At 43.5% G+C, this 19,396-nt stretch overlaps 2 protein-coding genes across 4 annotated transcripts in view; one reads left to right on the top strand and one right to left on the bottom strand.

Moving 5' to 3' along the window:
- Positions 1-9,828: 9,828 nt before the first annotated feature.
- Positions 9,829-19,189, top strand: RDH12 (retinol dehydrogenase 12). 3 transcript variants are annotated; one of them, XM_003987754.6, is made up of 7 exons: positions 9,829-10,059; positions 11,721-11,839; positions 12,328-12,483; positions 13,145-13,249; positions 14,059-14,268; positions 16,022-16,211; positions 18,346-19,189. In XM_003987754.6, exons 1-7 carry the CDS (start codon positions 9,992-9,994, stop codon positions 18,446-18,448), a joined length of 951 nt encoding a protein of 316 aa, XP_003987803.1. In that variant the 5' UTR covers positions 9,829-9,991; the 3' UTR covers positions 18,449-19,189. The 3 variants fall into 3 exon arrangements, with proteins under 3 accessions (XP_003987803.1, XP_019688740.1, XP_019688741.1); XM_019833181.2 differs by having other exon boundaries at positions 9,829-10,035; XM_019833182.2 differs by having other exon boundaries at positions 16,022-16,254; positions 18,346-18,461.
- Positions 14,142-19,396, bottom strand: part of ZFYVE26 (zinc finger FYVE-type containing 26) — an 89,538-nt gene continuing 84,283 nt past the window's right edge. The window contains exon 43 of the transcript XR_006599718.1: positions 14,142-14,274. The gene's annotated coding sequence lies outside the window, so the exon portion shown is untranslated. The remainder of the gene's footprint in view (positions 14,275-19,396) is intronic.

Raw genomic sequence — 19,396 nt, forward strand, 5'->3', positions numbered from 1 at the left:
CCCAGATTAAAAACCATTGGTTAAACCCAATAATGGAAGATGGGTAAGCAAATGAGTGGCTTAGAGAAGCGATGACAGAAAGTAGAGAGGAGGGTCTGGGGCAGCACTAACATTATGGAATAGGTAGAGGAAGATGAGCCTGAAAATGGATCGTGGAAAATGGACAGAGAAGTTGATAAGGTATTAGACTGGGTCCAACGAGATTAGAGAAACCCCACAGTAATTTGAACAGGGAAAGTTTAATATAAAGAATTATGAGCCATAACAGGAGATTGGAGTAATGAGGAACTGGCAAATATGGGGGTTATTAAACTTTTTCTGTAAAGAAAATAAATATTTTAGGCTTTGGGAGCCTATGGTCTCTGTTGCAGCTACTCAGAGCTACGCTCTGTTGCAGCGTAAAAGCAGCCCTAAATGATATGTAGATGAGTGAGCATGTTCCAATAGAACTTATTTACAAAAACAAGCAGTGGGTTGTATTTAGCCCGTGGTTTGCCAACCTGTGGGCTAGGAAGAAGTAAAGAGAACTCTAAAGATTAGAAGAGCAACAAAAATACTGCTTCAGATTCTGTGTCTCCCTCTCTGCCCCTCCCCCACACATGCTCTGTCTCTCTCTGTCTCTCTCAAAAGTGAAAAAACATTTAAAAAAGAGCAATAAAATATAATAATTTAAAATTTTAATAGCAGATGTAATAGAAATAATACAATATCATATAAAATAGCCACCACTTGGGGCTGAAATAGCGCCCCCGAGGAAGAGACGCCTTCACTCCCAGACCTTGCTGGAAAAGGACAGGCACAGTGCACTGAATTCTGAATGCAAGAGAAGTTGCTGTGGTGCTACACCTGTGGAATTTGCTGGAAATTCAATGTGTACCGTGCCAGGGAAAGCTATCTACAGGGAGGTGTCTCACTGAAGGAGCTCTGTTCCAAAACCCTGAAAAGGAAGCTGCTGGCCACTGAGTGCCGAGAGAGAAGGTGTGTGCACCGCAAGAGCCTCGTGTTGCAGGAGCCCAGCTTGCTGCAGAAACCTGTGCAGCTAGCAGAAAGAAGCAAACCCCTTTCCTCCTGCAATGTCTCACCAGTGCCATCTATTGACAAAGTTTAACATTATGCCAGATAGCAAAGAAAAACCTATTTCAAGTGTCCATTTCCACTTTCACAGAGCAGGCAATCAGGATGAATTGGAGCTGAGAGGCTATAAATTGGTAACTGGCACGGGAAGGAATCTGGGGAATGTGGTGTAATGGAATGCATTAAAAAGTTATTTCAAGACATATCACTTAACAGCACCAAAAGCATGATCCAAAGAAGAACAAATTGATAAGTTAGACTTCATCAAAATTAAGAACTTCTGCTCTTTGGAAGATAATGAAAAGAAACCAAATATGGGGAGAAAATACTTGCAAATCACATATCTGATAAAGTATTTGTAGTCAGAATGTTTTTTTTTTCAGTCTCCAAATTCAGGATTAAGAAAATAACTCAATCTTTAAAGTTGTCAAGTGGTTTGAACAGATACATCACCAACGAAGATATGCAGATGGCAAATGAGCACACCCCAAAATGCTCAATATCATTAGTCATTAGGGATAAGCAGATGAAAACCACACTAGAATACTACCATGCATCTACTATAGTGGCTAAAATAAAAAAGACTGACCAGACCAGGTATTGATGAGAATGTGGAACAAGTGGGATTCTCATACACTGCTTTTCTTTTTTATTTTTTTATGTTTATTTATTTTTGACAGAGAGACAGAGTATGAGCAGGGGAGGGGCAGAGAGAGAGGGGGACACAGAATCAAAGCAGGCTCCAGGCTCTGAGCTGTCAGCACAGAGCCCAACGCAGGGCTTGAACCCACGAACTGTGAGATCATGACCTGAGCAGAAGTCAGACACTTAACCGACTGAGCCACCCAGGCACCCCTCATACACTGCTTTTGAGAATGTAAAATGGTACAACCATTTTGGAAAATAGTTTGCCAATTTTCTTTAAAGTTAAATATAATTTTTTAAAGTTTATTTATTTTGAGAGAGACAGAGAGAGTGCACGGGGAGGGGCAGAGAGAGAGAGAGAGAGAGAGAGAGAGAGAGAGAGAGAATCTCAAGCAGGCTTCGCACTGCCAGCACAGTACCTAACATGGGGCTCAAACTCACGAACCGTGAGATCATGACCCGAATTGAAATCAAAAGTCGGATGATCAACCGACTGAGCCACCCAGGCATTCTCCAAAATTAAATACAATTTAAACATACACCTATCATAGGACTCCTCAGTAATTTCCCAAGAGAAATGAAAGTTTATTCATACAAAGACTTGTGTGTGAATGATCATAAAAGATTTATTTGCAATAACCAAAACCAAGAAACAACCCAAATGTCCCATCAACAGGTTGAATGGATAAACAAATGATGCTATACCCACATAATGAAATAAGTATTACTCAGATATAAGAAGGAATAGCCTTCCAACACACACAACAGCCTGAATGAATCTCCAAATAATTATGTTGAATGAGAGAAGTCAGACAATAAAGAATGAATATTGTATGATTCCATTTATATAAAATTCTATTAAGTGCAAAATGTGGATCATAGATTGTGGTGATGGAAAACAGATCAGTGGCTTCCTGGGGATGGGGGAAGTGGAGAGGGATGGGAAGGTTATACCAAAGAAACTGAGGAAGCTTTTGGGGGTGATGGACAGATTCATCGTTTTGACTGTGGTGAGAGTTTCATGAGTGTACACAAATGTCAAAACTCATTGAAGTGTATAATTTAAACATGTGCAGATTATTGCACGTCAATTACACCTTAATAAAGCTGTTAAAAATAGAAAGTATTCAAATGTGCCATAGTACTGAAAAGTTAAGCAAGATAAGAGCTGAAATGTGTCCACTAGATGTAGCATCATAGTCGTCATTGGTGACGTTGTGGAGTACAGTTTCAGAGAAGTGGTCGGTGGGACCCTGATTGGAATAGGTTGAGGGCTGAGTAGAAAGTAAGAAAGTATTGACAACTCTATCAAGCTGGGAAGGAGAGAAGAGGTTCCTATCAGAAGGGGGAGGTGCAATGGAAGGACCATTTTTATTTTTTAAATGTTTATTTATTTATTTTTTCAACGTTTATTTATTTTTTGGGACAGAGAGAGACAGAGCATGAACGGGGGAGGGGCAGAGAGAGAGGGAGACACAGAATCGGAAACAGGCTCCAGGCTCCAAGCCATCAGCCCAGAGCCCGACGCGGGGCTCGAACTCACAGACCGCGAGATCGTGACCTGGCTGAAGTCGGACGCCCAACCGACTGTGCCACCCAGGCGCCCCTGGAAGGACCATTTTTAAAGAGCACAGAGGAAAAAGTTGAATGGGGAGATAGAAGATAAGTGACAGAATGGGTCCCCAAGAAAGCAGAAGAGGATGAGATGGAGTGAAATTCATCTTAGGAGGAGAGAAAGATGTGATAAGCATGAATTCAAATAGATTTATGAGCTTGGTAGAAGAATATAAAAGAACTTTCTTTCTGATGGTCCTAATTGTGTATATGTGTATGTATGTATGTATATATGTATGTATGTATATGTGTATATGTGTGTGTAGAGGCCAGGACACATGCTGAAATTGAGGGGGGTAGACAAGAAGTTTAAGAAGAGGAGTGCACATGTGAAATAATCACTGTGGAGATTAGGTTAGTGGGGTTTAGGGAAATAAAAAAAGGATTGACGGTTTAGTTGGAGGCCCTGGGCCGTGTTGGCGGCTATGTACTTATAATGGCACCAACATGGAAGGTGATGTGACTTTTTTCGAGGAGCTCTCATCATCCAGCTGCACAAAGCAGACAGATGGATGGTTCATCCAGAATTGAGGTTTTATTAGGCTCTTGGGACAGAAAGACAAGAGGACCAGGAGGCCAAGGATATTGGCAAGAGAATGACTGAAGTGAAGAGTGAAATCTCGATTGGAAAATTTAAGGAAGTGATGACAGGCAGGGCTATAGTGGTCAGGGGGTACTCCTGGTGCTAAAAAACCACAGTGTTGGGATTCATGCCACAAGAGAGCTAAGTGAGTAGGAGATGCTGTAGAATGGTGGGGGGTCTGAATGTAGTATGTTAGAGGTGGATGGTTTCTGGTGTGGACAGACTGAAGTTCCGGGATGAGGGAGGGGAGGAGGTTCTTGGAAATGAGGAGGTCAAGGGACCCAGGGTCCAGGAAGTTGCTGACTCATCTGACGATAATGAAGTCACTATAAACATTCGTGTTCAGGGATACCTAAGATGGCTCAGTCAGGTGAGCGTCCACCTCTTGGTTTTGGCTCAGGTCATGATCCCAGAGTGGTGAGACTGAGCTCCATGTTGGGCTCTGCACTGAGCATGTAGCCTTCCTGGGATTCTCTCTCCCTCTCTCTCTCTTTCTCTCTCTCCCTCTGCCCCTTTCCCCTGCTTGCACTCTCTCTCTCAAACAAAAATTAAAACAAAAAGGGGGGAGGCGCTTGAGTGGCTCAGTTGGTTAAGTGTCCAACTTCAGCTCAGGTCATGATCTCAGCATCCGTGGGTTCGGGCCCCACGTAGGGCTCTGTGCTTACAGCTCAGAACCTGAGACCTGTTTCAGATTCTGTGTCTCCCTCTGTCTCTGCCCCTCCCCTGCTCACGCTCTGTCTCTGAAAAATGAATAAACCTAAAAAAATAAATAACTTAAAACAAAAAAGAGGTAGACAGAACTAAGCTGGGAGAAGATGAAGTTTTGAAGGGCAAAAGAATTTGGAGATGGGCAGCGACCCTAGGCCCTGAAGAGTTAACATACTGACTGACCAGATTAGCAGGTTAGCTTGGTTAGATTCCAGCTGAGTCAAAGGCATTACTGTGCTCTAATCCAAGTTTTATCATACTGTTATAGTGAAGGCCCATCCTGGAAGGCAGTGGATTTTGTCCCCCAGGGGATAGTTGGCAATGTCTGGAGACATTTTAGTTCTCACATGGCAGTAGTAGTACTATTGGTATCTACTATTGAATGCCACAGATCCTCCAATATACAGGACAGCCTCATGAGAAAGAATTATCTGGTCTGGAATGTCAACACTGCCTGACCCATGGGGGGAAAATCAATAGAACTTGCATATTAGCAGCAAACTTTTTTCCTTTCCTTTCCTTTCCTTTCCTTTCCTTTCCTTTCCTTTCCTTTCCTTTTCTTTCCTTTCCTTTCTTTCCTTTCTTTTTTGGAAAGATAGTGTGTTTATTTCACCTTTTAAAATCGAGAAAAAGGAACAATCATTATTATTGGATAAAACAAATACAAATATGTGCTTCCATTTTGGTGAAGTTTGGGGTAGGGACATGGGAGGAGGCAGCAAGCTCCTTATGACTGGAAATGGAAATATCTATGTGGCACTGCATGAGCCCTTTCAGGAAAGTGGGGGATGATTTGCAGTAGGAATGGATTTGTGACCTTTTACTTGCCTACCTTCCAGAATCTGTGATTTTAAGACTAGTGGAGGGGAACGAGAGAAAGAGTTCTTTCTCCTGCTCTGATTATTTTTTATTTATTTTTTATTTTTTGAGAGAGCGAGAGACAGAGCGAGCAGGGGAGGGGCAGAGAGAGGGAGAATCCCAAGCAGGCTCTGAGCTGTCAGCACAGATTCCCACGTAGGGCTTAAACTCATGAACTCTGAGACTGTGACCTGAGCTAACGTCAAGAGTCAGAAGCTTAACCGACTGAGTCACCCAGCTGCCCCTCTCCCACTCTAATTCATAACAGGCTCCTTTCTAGACTAATCAGCACAGGGATAACCAGGTAGCCAGTGCAGTGACTCCACTTAAATTCGGACCAAAGGTCAAATCATGGAGCAGCTTCCCAGCTTCATAGCATGCCATGGAAGATGGTGTTATCTTCTGACTTGTGATTTGCCAGGGGTAGGAAGAGGGCCCTTCTCAGTGGTGTTGCAACTAATGAGTGCTTTTTCATCCCTGAACTTCAGATCTGCTCTGTACTGGGTCTTCTGGTATTTTCATCCTGTTTTCTCTCTCTGGTTTATATCTATGTCTGTTTCAGACTGAAAGTTCCTAAAAACCAGGTACTGCTCCATGGTCCTTTGGCGTTGATTACAATGATGAAGTAATCATTATAATGTCGATTACAGTGATGAAGGTCATAATAATGGCTTTGCTTATGTGGCAACACATGTTTAAGAATGTCTCCATGCTGGTTTGAGAAATAGCTTTGTTTTGTGGTATTGCAATGATTAATAAAATTAAACCAGTAAGGTGTTTCAAAGTCATCTGGATCTTTTTGCTCAAAAACTTAATTTAATTTTTAATAAGCCATAGGTTATAAGTTCACAAGGTACAAAAGGGTACATTTGGTGAAAAGCTTCTTCCTCCAGTCCCCCTGTCCTTTTAGAAGTGACTATCATTATCTATTATTTCTTGTTATCTTTTCTGAGATAGTCTATGCATATACAAACAAATATGCCCATATATTCCCTCCATTTTTTTTTTAAACGTTTATTTTATTTTTGGGACAGAGAGAGACAGAGCATGAACGGGGGAGGGGCAGGGAGAGAGGGAGACACAGAATGGGAAACAGGCTCCAGGCTCTGAGCCATCAGCCCAGAGCCCGACGCGGGGCTCGAACTCACGGACCGCGAGATTGTGACCTGGCTGAAGTCGGGCGCTTACCGACTGCGCCACCCAGGCGCCCCAATTCCCTCCATTTTTTAAGCAAATGGTGGGATATTATAAACATGGTCGTCCTCCCTGATTGTTTACCTAACTTGTCTCAAAGATTGTTCCATTATCCATATGTTTAAAAAGTGTTTATTCTTTTCTTATAGCTATAAAAAGCCATTGTATGGCTGTACTCTGGGACAGTTAGGTTTCCCAGCTCTTGCTATATATACGTATTGCTGCAATAACAGCCTTATAAATAAATGTATGTGAAATGTCCAGGTCAACAGGTGCATGCTTTCCTTTATTAGATGTTATCACACTTCTCTCTGGAGGCTGTAACAATCAACTCTCCCACTAGCAGTCCATCATTATTTTTTCATGCTGTCATCAATGGGCCATGTTATAATTTTTTTGGTCTTTGCCAATCTGTTAAGTGAGAAGTAGCTCCAGTGTAATTTTAATTTGCATCTCTCTTGTTCTGAGTGAAGTTGGACAGCCACTTGTATTTCCTTTTCTTCAAACTGTTATTTCAGTGGGGTTGTTTATTCTTTTTCTTAGTGATCTGTATGAGTTCTTTAAATACTAAATAAATTCAACTCTTGTCTGCAATATGTGTTGTGATATTCCACCCCCTCCACCAGTTTCTCTTTTGTCTCGCCTAATATATGGTAGTTTTTGTCATGAAGATTTTTTTTTGTTTTCTTTTTTTAATATCTGGGTTTCCTGTCCTATTAGAAGGGTCTTACAACTCTAAAATTATTTTAAAATTTGTCCAATGGTTCTTATTAATACATTAATGGTTCCATGTTTTGTAGTTTCGTCTTTGGTCTATTTGAAATTTTGATGTAAAGAGTAAGGTAAGTATCAGGTTTACTTTTCCCCAGCTGGATACCTAGGTAGTGTAATACTTTATTACATAATCTATCTCGCTCCTGCCCCACACACTGATTTGAAATAGTGCTTTTATCATATCTAAATTTCCACATGTATTTCGATCTGTTTTTTGGCTTTCCATTTTGTTCCGTTGAGTTGTCTGACCATTCACCCACTTGTACCACACTATTTAAATTATTATTGCTTTGTAACACAGTGTAACATTTGGTGGGACTAATCAATCACTGAAAGGTGGTTTTAGGATTATAATATTTAATGTGTGTGTGTTTAGCAAACTGTGTATTTCCATAATTCTATATAAATTGAATATCATCTCCACAAATGCAGAAGATCTTGGGTTTGATTCAGTAGCACTGGGGAACCAGAAAACATTAGTTCAAAGGTATCCAGATTTGAGATCATTAGATGTACTTTCCCTTGTGTAGTATGGCATTGGGTCTGTTTCTCTGGCTGATCCTGGCCCTGATTTCATAGGGAAGGAAGGACTGTAAGCATAAAACACCAACAGATCTTGTTTTCACATAAACTCTGTGAGGTGTTGCAGACCCAGTGTCCCTGGGTGTGTCAGAAAAAGACTGCCCAATCAGTTGGACCTGCTGGCTCAGTGGGCATCAACTTCTATGAGAGGGGCCCTGGAGAGTGCCAGTGGGAAGATCTCCTCAGGGGCTTCTTGGACTTTGAGGGCTCTGCAGCTGACGTGGATGCAGTGAACTGGAGCCAGAGCAGGAGACGTGGAAGGAAAGGAGAGAGGCAACATGGGAGTCAAGAGAGATCCCTCCTTGGAATGATCTGTTCTGTTCATCAGGCCCATGAGATTCCCAAGGAGCAGGAACTGTGTCTTCAGGATACTGGGCACAATGCCTGACACCAAGAGGTGCTTAGTAAGTATATGTTAAATAAATGAATGAGGGAGTGAACACCTGCCTGCCACAGGATTCTTCTTCATCACGTGCATCCTCCTGGAGCCTCCTCTGGCTTCAAAGGAAGGAGCAGAACCAGGATATAACTCTTGGGTATCGTTCTGACTCCTTGCCTGTTGTACCATCCAGGAGAGGGATATTGAGTGAGCAAGGGCTGTGAACCCTCCTCCCACCCTCTCACACATTTCCAGAGAGCTCTGAGAATATCTGCTAGCTTTTTGTCTTGTGTTTTCCCTCATCTTTAATAGCATCCAACTGAAATGTTACTCCCATTCACAACCTCTCCCTTTTTGCCCTTCACCCCATGAGTAAAGCAAGTGGGATAGCAAAGGAGCCAGGAATCAATACAGTTAATCAAAACAGCCAACTCTTTTACAGTGTTTCCTATATGCAAGTTTCTGTCTCAAAATTTCTATCTCTTTAATTAATACTTAAAACAAGTAGGTATATCTTTTTTTTTTTTTTCACCATGCCCATTGCACAGTGAGGAAACTGAATAACTTACCCAGGGCCATGGAGCTTGTAAGTAGATCAGCTGGGATCTGAACCAGGAAGTCCACTCTAGAGCCCATGCACTGAAACTCTTTCCTTGGCATGTACACGTATGTGTTAACTTTATTGATACATAACATAAAACACAGAAAAGCGCACAAATCAAGCATTTGACTCAATGAATTTTCACAAAATGAGCACACTTCTGTAACCAGTACCCACCTCAAAAAACAGAACACTTATCCCCACAGAGGTTCCCAACATGCCCCCTCCCAGTCTCTATCCCTTTCCCACCAAAGGAGACTACTCTCCTGACTTCTTTCACTATTCTTCTGGGGGGGGGGGGGTTACCTTCTCTTTCTATTTTTAAAAAATGTTTATTTATTTATTTTGAAAGAGAGAGAGTGAGTGGAGAAGGGGCAGAGAAGGGGAGAAAGAGAATCCCAAGCAGGCTCTGCACTGTCAGCTCAGAGCCCAATGTAGAGCATGACCCCATGACCCTGGGATCATGACCTGAGTTGAAATCAAGAGTTGGACGCTCATCTGACTCAGTCACCCAGGCGCCCCCCTTCTTTTCTATTTTAATCACACTTGTATTCCAAGTGTCATGGGTCTGTTGCTAAAGTTAAAAATATTCTGTCTTGCAGGAGTAGAGGTAGGCGTGGTTGGGAGAACACATTCCCTAAATAAGAGAAATAACCGAGGGTGGGGAGTTAGCCGGTAGTTGCTCTAGTTTTCCCCCATTCCCTTTGCCAGTAAGTTTGAAGTACTGCTCTTTCCTCCATCTTCTTCCCCGAGAACTACATCTCCCAGCAGGCTGTGCTCTGACAGCTCGGATTTAAATAGGATTCTGGGCTAAGCTCAGATAGAGCCTTGCTGCTGCTGAGTGCCCAGGAGTGAGAGGAACTAGAGGAGGAGAGGCAGCGTGAAGCAGACAGGAGTTGGAGTTAGACCAGGAGCTTGAGCCAGACCTGGAGTCTAAGGTGCTTTTGCTAAAGCGGCAGCAACTAAAGAAGTTGAAAAGATGCTGGTTGTCTTGGGACTGCTCACCTCCTTCCTTTCTTTCCTGTATGTGATAGCTCCATCCATCAGGTTTGTTTTAATTCAGTAACTCATGGAATATTTTGCAAAGTCCTGGATTGGGAGCCACAGAGCTTGTAAGTAGATGAGTTCTCAGCTGCTGAAAGAAGAGAAAGGGATGGAGGCTGAGGGAAAGAAAGTCAGGGCAGAGAAAGCAGGAAGGAGGTAGTTATGAAACTGAGAAGGAAGCACCTGGGGCTGGGAGAGAAGGGGCTGGTTTAAATTCTGATGCTAGTGGATAGCTGACTCTATGACAGACAATCAAGGTAGGAGTGCTTGCTCTATCACTTTATTCCCTTGGGTTTCTCTGAAGGTCCCTATGTCCTTTCTTCACTGCTCCTACTCAAGGTTGCCCTGCTGGGTTACCATGGGAAGTCATTGCTGAAAGATTCATTGTTAAGTACCAGAAATTTTTCAAAGGAAACAAACTCTCTTACCTTTGAGACTACCCTCGACTAATGATTTGGGATGGCTTTTCTGCTGTGGGATTTCTGGAGGTGTCAAAGAAATGTGTGTTCTGAGTGAAAATTTTAAAAATTGCTGACAATAGGGGCACCTGGGTGGCTCAGCTGGTTAAACATCTGACTTCGGCTCAGCTCATGATCCACGGTTCAAGCCCTTTGTCGGGCTCTGTGTTGACAGCTCAGAGCCTGGAGCCTGCTTCAGATTCTGTCTCTCTCTCTCTCTCTCTCTCTCTCTCTCTCTGCCCCTCCCCCACTTGTGCTCTGTCTGTCTCTCTCTCAAAGATAAATAAACATTAAAAAAAATGCCGACAATAAAGAAGATAAATGAACACATCAGAAACAGAGTGTTGCTCTAGGTCCTGGCATAGAAACCAGGTTTAAGTTCTAATTTTGCCACCATTAGCAAATGATTTGAACTTCTTTGACCCCCGTCTTCTCCTCTGTAAAAGGGGAATACTAACAGAATGAGAGGATTAAAATAAGTTCTCTATGGAAAGTGCCTAGCCTAGTGCCTAGTGCCAGTCAGATGATGCTTAGGAAATGTTAGTTCTCCCCTGTTCCCACTCTCTTTTTCAGAACTTGTCAAGTCAACTTTATGTGAAAGGATGCTCTCTGTACAGATGTCTGAACAAAAGAGGTTTCTGTCTGTGTGCTGATGGCTAGAATGGAATTTCTAGTAGGATGGCAGAAAGCCTCTGAAGATGTCAGCTCTCTAAAACTGGAAAGCAGCCCAAGAGCCATATATGTATATGGGAACTCTTGAAGTGCTGTTAATCAATTACTCACTGTTGATGCTTATTGAAGACCTAGGGCTCAGGACCATTGATTCTACTAATGCTCATCATGCATATGTTTTGAATGCAGGTTAGAGGAGGAAGCTGACCTCTGGGAACCTCTAGAGATAAAAGCTAGGTATCTGTGTTATCTAACAAGGAAGGTCTCCATTGGCCCTGGCTCAAGAGCACTTATTCACTTCGTCCACATGATCATTTGTAGTTTCTGGGCACATGATCTTACAACCTGAGCCAATGAGCAGGATACCTAATGGGAAAAGAGTGTCCCCTGAAGATTCACTTTTTTGGGTCTCCTGACGACAACTTAAAGAAATTTCTCTTTGAGGATGGATGGATTTTATGTTGATCTCAGTCTGGAATTGGGAAGGATAATGCATGAATGCTTTTGGTTTCCTTTTGTTTCCCTTGCCTATAGGAAGTTCTTTGCTGGTGGGGTTTGTAGATCAAACGTGCAACTTCCTGGGAAGGTAGTGGTGATCACTGGCGCCAACACAGGCATTGGCAAGGAGACGGCCAGAGAACTCGCTCGCAGAGGCAAGTCCTTCCCCTTCTGTGTTCATAGGACAGTGCCTCCTGCCTTTATCACTGGGGATTCTGTCCACTTTTCCTTGTCTTTCCTCCTGGGCTTGGAGGTTCTGGTCAGAAATCCAAGGAACCTGGGATTCAAGTCCAGCTCTGGCACCAACTTACTCTGTACCCTTAAACAAACCTTCTTCCCTTCTCCTTCCCTATTGTATAAGGGAAATAATGATGTCCATGTAAATATTGCTCAAATCAGCTAATCTAAAGGTAGATACCAAGCCACATTAAATACCAGAGTGTAAAAGCCAGGGTTCCCAGCCTAGGGTTAAGCTGACGGCAAAGGGTCTGAGTAGTTCACTTGTGAGAACGCTGAGATGGCAATATAGCCACTCACTGTTTAGGGATGGCTAGGAGAATGTTCTGTCCATCGGTCTCAAGCTCACGTCCTCTTTTTCAGCCTAGGGTTTGAACATGTTGCCCTGTCTTTGTTTTGGCCCCAGGAGCCAGAGTATATATTGCCTGCAGAGATGTACTGAAGGGAGAGTCTGCAGCCAGTGAAATCCGAGCTGATACAAAGAACTCCCAGGTGCTGGTGCGGAAACTGGACCTATCTGATACCAAATCCATCCGAGCCTTTGCTGAGGGCTTTCTAGCAGGTAAGGCCCCTGTGAGTAGACAGAAAAGCAGGAAACTGGGTGTGGGACTGATTGCTCCACCCTGTATCATCTGTGACCTTTACATCAGAACCACCATCGATCTCACTGGACAGGTTCTGCCACATGAACCAGCAGGGCAAGGAATTGGTTGGTGGTGGACAAGCTGGGCAGGATCCTTATCATCTTTTTCCTCAGCAGTGGGGATGCTGGGCTCTCTGTCTGGGCTTGCACCTTGGCATCAAGGTGTGGCCCTGATGCCACTCTCTTTTCTCATCCTGAGAATCAACCTTCTGTGCCACAGGCACTAAATGAAGTTGTACTGCTGCCAACATTTTTCTGTCTCTTGGAAAATGACTAGCTTTTACCAAGGACTATGAAATCCATGCAAGACAGGGACTATGTCTGTCTTGTTTTATGACTGGGTGTCCAGCGCATAGCTGAGTGAACCTGGCCCAGCATTAGTACTTAGTACACATTTGCTAAATGAATGAATGAATGAATGTCCAGGCAGATATCAATAACTAAATTTAGAAATCCAATGACCGTGGTTATTGAATATCACTGAGATAGGTTGAAGGGAAAGAAGCAAATACTCAGGATTACAACAGGCAGCTAGTGGGCTCCTTGCTAACTTCAGGGTCTCCTTGGTTATACTTTATAGAGGAAAAGCAGCTCCATATTCTGATCAACAATGCAGGGGTGATGATGTGTCCATATTCTAAGACAGCTGATGGCTTTGAAACCCACCTGGGAGTCAACCACCTAGGTAAGTATTTTTGAGTGACTGGAAAGCAAGAAAACCCCATCTTGTTTTCTGTAGGGAGATGACCCTATACCAGTACTGAGAATCTCTAGTGAGCTTCATAGAGTTGGGGGTTTTGTTTACTATCCTTCTCCTGACCAGTACAAAAAGTGAGATCCTCCTACTCATACCATTAAGAAGCCCCAAAACTTGGAGACACCAGGAAGAAGAATGTCATTCTTGGATGGGGCCGTGGTAGTGCAAGCCTTCCCATGCAGGACCAGGCATGCAGGGTGCAGGAATCTGTGTTTGGCTGGAGGGGGTCACATTTATAACTAAGGACCAAGCAAGTCAAGGGCTAGGCTACAGAGGAGACAGATCTTGAGGGTCTGAGGTATGAATAAGGCTGGGGTTCAGGGTTCATGGCTCTAGTGAGCAGTTCATGGAACATGTTCTCTGGTCCTAGGCAAACTACTTTAACCTTACTATTCCATCCTTCCTTCTGTACATAAATGTATTTGGGCCCTCAGTTGTGTGATCATGGCAAGAGGGTGGTTGGAAGCCATCAGGAGGCATTTCTCCTGACTGGGACAGGGCAGAGGGACAAATAAATACAGATCAAGTCTATATTGCCTTGCCTATAGTCTAGCTCTGGCCCTTGCCTTGAGGAATCCACTCACTCTGACTGATCATTTGCACTGAGTTATCACAGCATATAATTTGTTCACGCCCAGAAGATAGGGAGTTAATGCTGAAGTCCTATCATCAGCTCCCACCCCTAAGCCTGAGCTGTCACCCCACTCTTCAATCTCCCCTGCTGGCTCTCCTCACAGGCCACTTTCTTCTTACCCACTTGCTCCTGGAGCGGCTGAAAGAGTCCACTCCTTCACGGGTGGTGAACCTGTCATCGGTAGTCCACCATGCTGGCAAGATTCGCTTCCATGACCTCCAGGGTGAGAAGCGCTATAGCCGAGGTTTCGCTTATTGCCACAGCAAGCTGGCTAATGTGCTTTTTACTCGTGAGCTGGCCAGGAGGCTCCAAGGTAAGTCTGGAGAAAGGGCCAGGGTGAAGATAGCAAACGGTCTTCCGTTTAGATTAGAGGTTCTGTTTAGATTAGAGGTTCACAGAAACTTGTGAAGTCAAGATATCAAACATGCACATTTCAATGATAGCTTTACACACTAAGGAGAACAAGGTCATAAACAGACTAAAAGTAATTCTTGTTCCTGGGAAACTTAAAATTGAACAGGGGTTAGGAATTTATAAAGTTACCTTTCATTTATGTCACATCTTTTCTCCTATTTACCATCTTATTTGACTTTTCACAGCAACCTCTTGTAATAGGCAGGGCAGGTACTCTTATTACTATTTTATGGATCCAAGCTGAGGTTTCAAGAAGTGGCTAGCCCACGGTTACATGGCAAGTGGAGGAGTCAGGACTGGAATATGGGTACTCTGCTTTAAATCCAGGGTGCTTCCTTCTGTGTGTGCTATTTGCCTTGAGGTTCACATGGTGAGCTAAGCTACAGGGCTGCCTCTACCTAGAGTCAGAGAGACCAAATTGGATTTTGGCCCCCTGGGTCTGAGCTCTTGGTGTACCACATATGATCCACCTGTGTATATGTGCATGTCCCTTTAATTTCCCCTGACTTCATTCCCTCAGCTGTAAAATGAGGCGAGGCTTCACTTAATCCTATGATTCTGTGCTCCCCTGAAGTTTTTGCTGAGCTGCTGGCTTTGACATCTGCAAACCTGGGGGACCATTTGCCACAGGGAATAAGCCAGAGTTTGGGAACAATGGTATTTACTATCAGAATACAGAAGGTAGAAGAATAGGGTAATTATTAGAAGAAATAATAATAATGACAATAATAATTGAGAGTTTTGTGTGTGCCATATATTATACATGTCTAAACTCATTTAATACAACATACCTATGAAGTAGGTGCTATTATTTTTCCCCACTCCACAAATGAAGAGATAGATATATCTCACTACAGATATATTAAGAAACTTGACCAAGAAAGTTTCCTAGTTGAGCCAGGATTCAAATGCAGATAGTCTAGCTCTAGAGTCTATGCTCTTTATTCTTCCTCAGAGTTCAGACCTTGGCCCTGCAGCCTATTAGGTATGACCGTGGGCAATTTACTCAACTTCTTTGTGACAAGAGTTCAGTTATGTCAACTGTAAATGGGCATCTTACAAGACTCATGGAGAATTACATGAAATGATACATGTAAAGCAGGCAGCATAGCCTTTGCACATAATAAGTACTAAAGATAGTAGAGGTACCAGTGGTGTCTTGGGACCATGTTAACCTCCATTATCTCTATCAATACCCCTCAAAGTACCCCCCCCCCCATAAAATGTGCTTGCTCAACAATTACAGCTCAAAACAAGTTTCCAGCCTCCTACCTCCCAACAAGTCACTTCCCCTAAGCTCCTTCTATAGAAATTTCAAAGATACTACTATCCATAATTGATACTACTACTCCTACTACTCTTCCTACTACTACATGTGGTTGTTTCTACTATTAATACTTAAGCCACAGAGTAAAAGTGGCATTCAAATGGAAGGATCTGCAATCAAGAACTCCTTGTGGAACATAGAAGGCTGAGAAGGCTATAGATGTTTCTGGAAGAGATAGATTCTACTTGGCTGGGAGAGGTACCTTCTGAACCCGGGGTTTTGTTCTCTGAGTCCCTTCTCATTTGTGCATTTTTTTCCACAGGAGATGAGCTGTTTCTTTGGGCTCCGATGTGTCCCTGGGCTAACTGTGCTTTCTTTGCCCCAGGCACAGGGGTCACAACCTACGCTGTACACCCAGGCGTGGTCAGCTCTGAGCTGATCCGGCACTCCTTTCTGCTGTGTCTGCTCTGGAGGATCTTCTCCCCCTTCGTCAAGTCCGCACGGGAGGGGGCGCAGACCAGCCTGCACTGTGCCCTGGCTGAGGGCCTGGAGCCGTTGAGTGGCAAGTACTTCAGGTGTGTGGAGGCGGCACGGGTTTTCTCCACCAGTTTGTATGCGGTAAGGCACAGGGCTCCCTGGGCTCTGCACCCTGCCCTAGTGGCCAAGTTTGTGCTTGATAATGGAATCCAGGTTTAGGTTGGGCCTGCACACCAAATGCTGTTACTTTTCCAAAGGAGCTTACATTAGAAACTTGAAAAGAGCTGCTTTTATGGCTCTGTTTTATAACTGTGTGCCACATTTTCAGTAAGTTTTGTGGCTTTCTGAGGGCCGTCAGACTGTCCCTGTTGGTTATGCTTTGGAAAGAACATCCAGAGGGCTTCCTCTGGATCCTTTTTCTCCTCCTTGAAGCTTTTGGCTGACTTCTTTAATAAATTCTTTAATACAGCTTAGCACAAAGCGCTGGGGCAAGGTCACCTCTCCCCATTGTCCCCCAATGCTGCCAAGAGTGGTACTATCTGTTGGAATAACAGAAATAGACATTTCACTGTTGAGTCTTGCCACAAACTCAATGGGAATTCAGATGTTGGGAATAAAAGGAAGGGCAAGATTCAGTCTCCTTCCCATTCCATGGCTTGAACCATCCCAGTCTGCTATTCTTTCCTGTTTGCTGAAAGCTGCTGATTGGTATACCATTTATTAAATGAAGCATTGGCAATGACCTCAGTGGCCAACAGTAGAAGAATGGATAAATAATAGCTAATGTTGCTTAAGCTCTTGAAAGTGTTTGGTACTCTTTTTTTTTGTTTATTTGAGAGAGAGAGAGTGTGCACACGAGTGGGGGAGAGGGTCACAGGGAGAGAGAGAGAAAGAGAACCTTTTTTTTTTTTTTTAAGTTTGTTTGTTTATTTATTTATTTAGAGAGCATAAGCAGGGGAAGGGGTAGAGAAAGAGGGAGAGAGAGAATCCCAAGCAGGCTCTGCACTGTCAGCGCAGAGCCTGACACAGGGCTTGAACCCAAAGTCTTGGAACATAACCTGAGCCAAAATCAAGAGTTGAATGGTCAACTGTCTGAGCCACCCAGGCACCCCCAAAACAAAATACTATTTAAAGAAAAACACCATGAACACTGTGTTCTGCCCCCACCTCCCAATCTGTCTAGCTTCCAGTCCCCTGCTCCCTCCAAAAGAGAACAGGGTACTTAGTCTGGGGCTCATGGGGCACAAGTGGGTCCATGGATAGAATTCAAGGGGTCTGTGAACTTGGACAGGAAAGTAATTGCATCTTCATTTTCACTAATCTCCATCTGAAATTTAACATTTCACTTTGATAACCAATGTCAGCCATCACCTTCTAGAGTAGCAGGGATACCTATGATTTTGTCACCAATAAAACTAAGTATTTTCACATCCCCTGGCAGTTGTTGCAGGTGTCTCACGATGTCACTTCTGCTCACTGCCACTTTACAAGCAGGTGGCTGTCGGCCCCAGCACTAGCTCTTGTTACAGAGCACATTAACAAAGGAGCCTGTGGATCACTTTACCACGAAGCTGTTTTTAAAATATTTCATTTCATTCATTTTATTTATTTTTTAATTATTTTTAACATTTATTTATTTTCAAGAGACAGAGAGAGACAGAGTGTGAGCAGGGGAGGGGCAGAGAGAGAGGGAGACACAGAAACCAAAGCAGGCTCCAGGCTCTGAGCTGTCAGCACAGAGCCCGACGTGGGGCTTGAACCCACCAACCGTGAGATCATGACCTGAGCTGAAGTTGTACGCTTAACCGACTGAGCCACCCAGGCGCCCCTGTTTTTAAAATATTTCAAAACTGAATTTCAATACAACTAGTTCCTTTTCATCCAAATATTTTATACATTTAGAAATATATTCTGGAGTTGAGCATCCAGCTCTTGATTTTGGCTCAGGTCATAATCCCAGCGTCATGGGATCAAGCCCTACTCAGGCTCTGCACTCAGCATGGAATCTGCCTAGGATTCTCTCTCTCTCTCTCTCTCTCTCTCTCTCTCTCTCTCTCTCTCTCTCTTTCTCTGCCTCTCTACCCTGCTTGTTCTCTCTGTCCCTCTCTAAAATAAAAAAAAAAAAAACATTTTTAAAGCAAAAAAGAAATATATTCTGATAAAGAGGCCAAAAACTTTTCCAGACTGTCCATTTCCACTCCTGGACGTTCATGCTGTTTCTCTGCCCTCCAGTGACTGCAAGAGGACCTGGGTGTCTCCAAGGGCCCGAGATAATGAAACAGCTGAGCGCTTGTGGAATGTCAGCTGTGAGCTTCTAGGAATCCAGTGGGAGTAGTGCTGATGGAAGAGCCACAGCTTTATCAGGCCTAGTCCACATCATACTGAAACGGGACCAAGGAAAAGGCCAGTTCTGAAGGGTTGTCCTCCTGGTTGGCTGCTGTTGAGGATCCTGTCCTGCTCCGATTCTCCTGTCTCTTCTGGAAAACTTTGCACACCCAACTCTCTTGTGAGGCTGTTCCATGGCACAAGATGTTTACACCTATAGAGAATTCTTCTCCAAGGCTTGCAGAGTCAGCTGCCCTCTCCAGGCAGGAGGGCTGCACAGATGCCAGGCTGGGCACAAGGATGGCAGAAGAGCCTGGAAAATTAGGTCAGTTTCCTCACCAATACCAGAAATGCCAGCAAGCATGCTCAGCTGAGGTGACAGGAGCGTCAGCGTTACACACTGTATTTCCAGGGACTATAGACCCAAACTCCGGACTGATCTCTCTTGAGATACTAGTCACAACTCTGGAGTCTGGACCAACTCAGGAAAATCATGGCTAATCCTTGGCCAACTTTAGTTTCTTTCTCTGATCATCCTGGAGCCACTGCATGAAGCTGGACCCTCCCATTTTCTTTTTCTGGTTCTTTTTAAGAAGTTAAAAAAAATTTTTTTTGCTAGCTTTATTAAGATATAATTAATGTATAATACTGAGTAAGTTTGGGCTTTCTCATTTTTTGAACGTGTAGATAGTTTTCTTCTACAAAGTTGCCTTTACCTAAATTTGTAGAGAAAATAAAGTCTGTGCATTCATCTTATTGCCTTATTTATTTTGTCAGGGTAGCAAGGGAGAAATGCAACAAAGTGGGGAAGCCAGTCTTCTAGTTTAGTGAGTAGTATCTCACCCAACCAACCATAATCTTCTAATATCACATCTGAGTGCAAAATAAGATGGTTCAGTTGGGTATTTTCTCCAGTTTCTTCCAGCTCTCCGATTTTATCACAGAACATGTAACAGAA

Source organism: Felis catus, chromosome B3 (genome assembly GCF_018350175.1).
Source record: "Felis catus isolate Fca126 chromosome B3, F.catus_Fca126_mat1.0, whole genome shotgun sequence".
NCBI lineage: Eukaryota > Metazoa > Chordata > Mammalia > Carnivora > Felidae > Felis > Felis catus.

Bases quoted from the DNA above. Each gene is read 5' to 3' on its own strand.
- RDH12 (XM_003987754.6), top strand. From the start codon at position 9,992: ATGCTGGTTGTCTTGGGACTGCTCACCTCCTTCCTTTCTTTCCTGTAT. The intron at 12,484-13,144 runs GTAAGGCCCCTG...TATACTTTATAG, and splicing joins TGCTGAGGGCTTTCTAGCAG to AGGAAAAGCAGCTCCATATT. The intron at 14,269-16,021 runs GTAAGTCTGGAG...TCTTTGCCCCAG, and splicing joins GCTGGCCAGGAGGCTCCAAG to GCACAGGGGTCACAACCTAC.